Raw genomic sequence first — 1,810 nt, forward strand, 5'->3', positions numbered from 1 at the left:
CTTCATTTGACAGTTCTCCTCCAAATCACATCTTCCGCCATTATCGAGAGTACCTCTGCACATAAACAACATGCGCATGAACACGTGCAGAGGAAAGCAATGCGCATGCGTCGTGGTAATGGAGGATGGGACGAGCAAGAGAAGAATAGTTGAATAAAGTCTGTATTCTTGTTTTCTTTGTGCACAAAAAGTATTCTCGTAGCTTCATAAAATTAAGGTTGAACCACTGATATTAAATGTGACTATTTAAATGATGTCCTTCCTTACTACCATTCTGGGCCTTAAATGTGTCAGTTTTGTTGCTGTCTATGGAGGGTAAGAGAGCTCTTGGATTTCATCAAAAATATCTTAATTTGTGTTCTGAAGATGAACGAAGGTCTTACGAGTTTGGAACGACATGAGGGTGAGTAATTAATGACAGAATTCTCATTTTGGGGTGAACAATCCCTTTAATGAGGTATGGCACGTCTCATTTAATCGAAATGTGTCTGTTTCTTCAGGAAAAGGCATGGGAAGCTCCTTGGCTGAGACTAGAGAAGATGGCCAACACGCTCACTTTAAACTACTGTCAGTGTCTGCTGCGCATGGAGGAGTACTATGAGGTCATCGAACACACGACTGACATCATCAACCAGCACCCTGGTGAGTAACAGGAAATTGTCAGTTCTCCAGCCAATTACAGACACAAACAAATGGCAACAGAAGTTTGTCTGGTTTTGTCAGATTGTTGTCTGTTGGTGTTGGTGTTGGTCAGCGCTTGGTTTCACCGACTGAACATGTGGCGATTGTTGGGTCTTGGAATGCCTGAGAAGAATTTATGTACTGTAATTGGTTGACTGTCGCCATTGATCAGCATCTGTTGATGCGATGTGAATTGGCCTTATAAGATGTGTTTCCTGATGTGAAATGCACCAGTTTGAAAGCATTCTCTGTATTTGCAGGGGCAATGAAAGCCTTCTATCTGCGTGGAAAAGCGCACATGGAGGTGTGGAACGAAGCTGAGGCCAGAGATGATTTCATGAGAGTCCTGGATCTGGACCCAGGCATGAAAAAGACAATCAAGAAAGAGCTTGCAGTTCTCAAAATGAGAATGGAGTTAAAAAATGAGGAGGACAGACTGAAGTACAAGGGCATGTTCGCAAAAATGGCGAGAGAGGAAGGGTCTCTAGAGCTGGAGAATCCAGATCAAGAGATTTCAGAGCAAACATCTCCAGAACAAGAAACAACTCAAGAAAAACAGAGTGCAGAGGAAGCACCGCTAGAGAAAACAGGTGAAGAACAAACAAATTCCCCACAAACATCTCCTGAGCAAATAACTTCAGCACAGGAAGTTACACAAGAAGTTGTTTCACAAGAAGAAACATCTACTGCACTATCAAGTTCTGATCATGAGATACCAGAACAATCAACTACTCAGAATGTGACTCCAGAACAAACTACCACAGAAGCTACTCCAAAACAATTAGAAGCAGTACAAACATTTCTGGAGCAATCAGCTTCTGAAGAAACATCACCAGAACATATTACTCCAGAGCCAACCTGTCCAGAACAAGCAGACCAGGATCTTATAACTTCAGAACAAATGACTCCAGCTGGAATGACACTAGAAAACACCAGTCAATGAGTCTTCATCATAAAAAAATTTCAAGAGAGGTGCAACAACTATGATGTGGGATAAAATTGAACCCTTTTGACTTTTTACATCTGAAATGCGTTGTTGCTTTTCTTCATGTATCTACATTATAATGTAAGATTTAACTTAGTGTGACTGTAGTTTTGCCAGATCATACAATAAAATAGTACTCAATCA

At 41.1% G+C, this 1,810-nt stretch overlaps 1 protein-coding gene across 4 annotated transcripts in view; it reads left to right on the top strand.

Annotated features, from left to right (window-relative positions):
- Positions 1 to 1,810, top strand: part of LOC107743670 (aryl-hydrocarbon-interacting protein-like 1) — a 32,052-nt gene extending 30,242 nt beyond the window's left edge. For all 4 annotated transcript variants that reach the window (XM_016557037.1, XM_016557034.1, XM_016557036.1 and 1 more), the window contains 2 exons: positions 501 to 642; positions 942 to 1,810. In XM_016557037.1, coding sequence (XP_016412523.1) covers positions 501 to 642; positions 942 to 1,624 — 825 coding nt within the window. In that variant the 3' untranslated portion in view covers positions 1,625 to 1,810. The remainder of the gene's footprint in view (positions 1 to 500; positions 643 to 941) is intronic.

This window comes from Sinocyclocheilus rhinocerous, unplaced genomic scaffold (genome assembly GCF_001515625.1).
Source record: "Sinocyclocheilus rhinocerous isolate Xijiao unplaced genomic scaffold, SAMN03320098_v1.1 scaffold166, whole genome shotgun sequence".
Lineage (NCBI taxonomy): Eukaryota > Metazoa > Chordata > Actinopteri > Cypriniformes > Cyprinidae > Sinocyclocheilus > Sinocyclocheilus rhinocerous.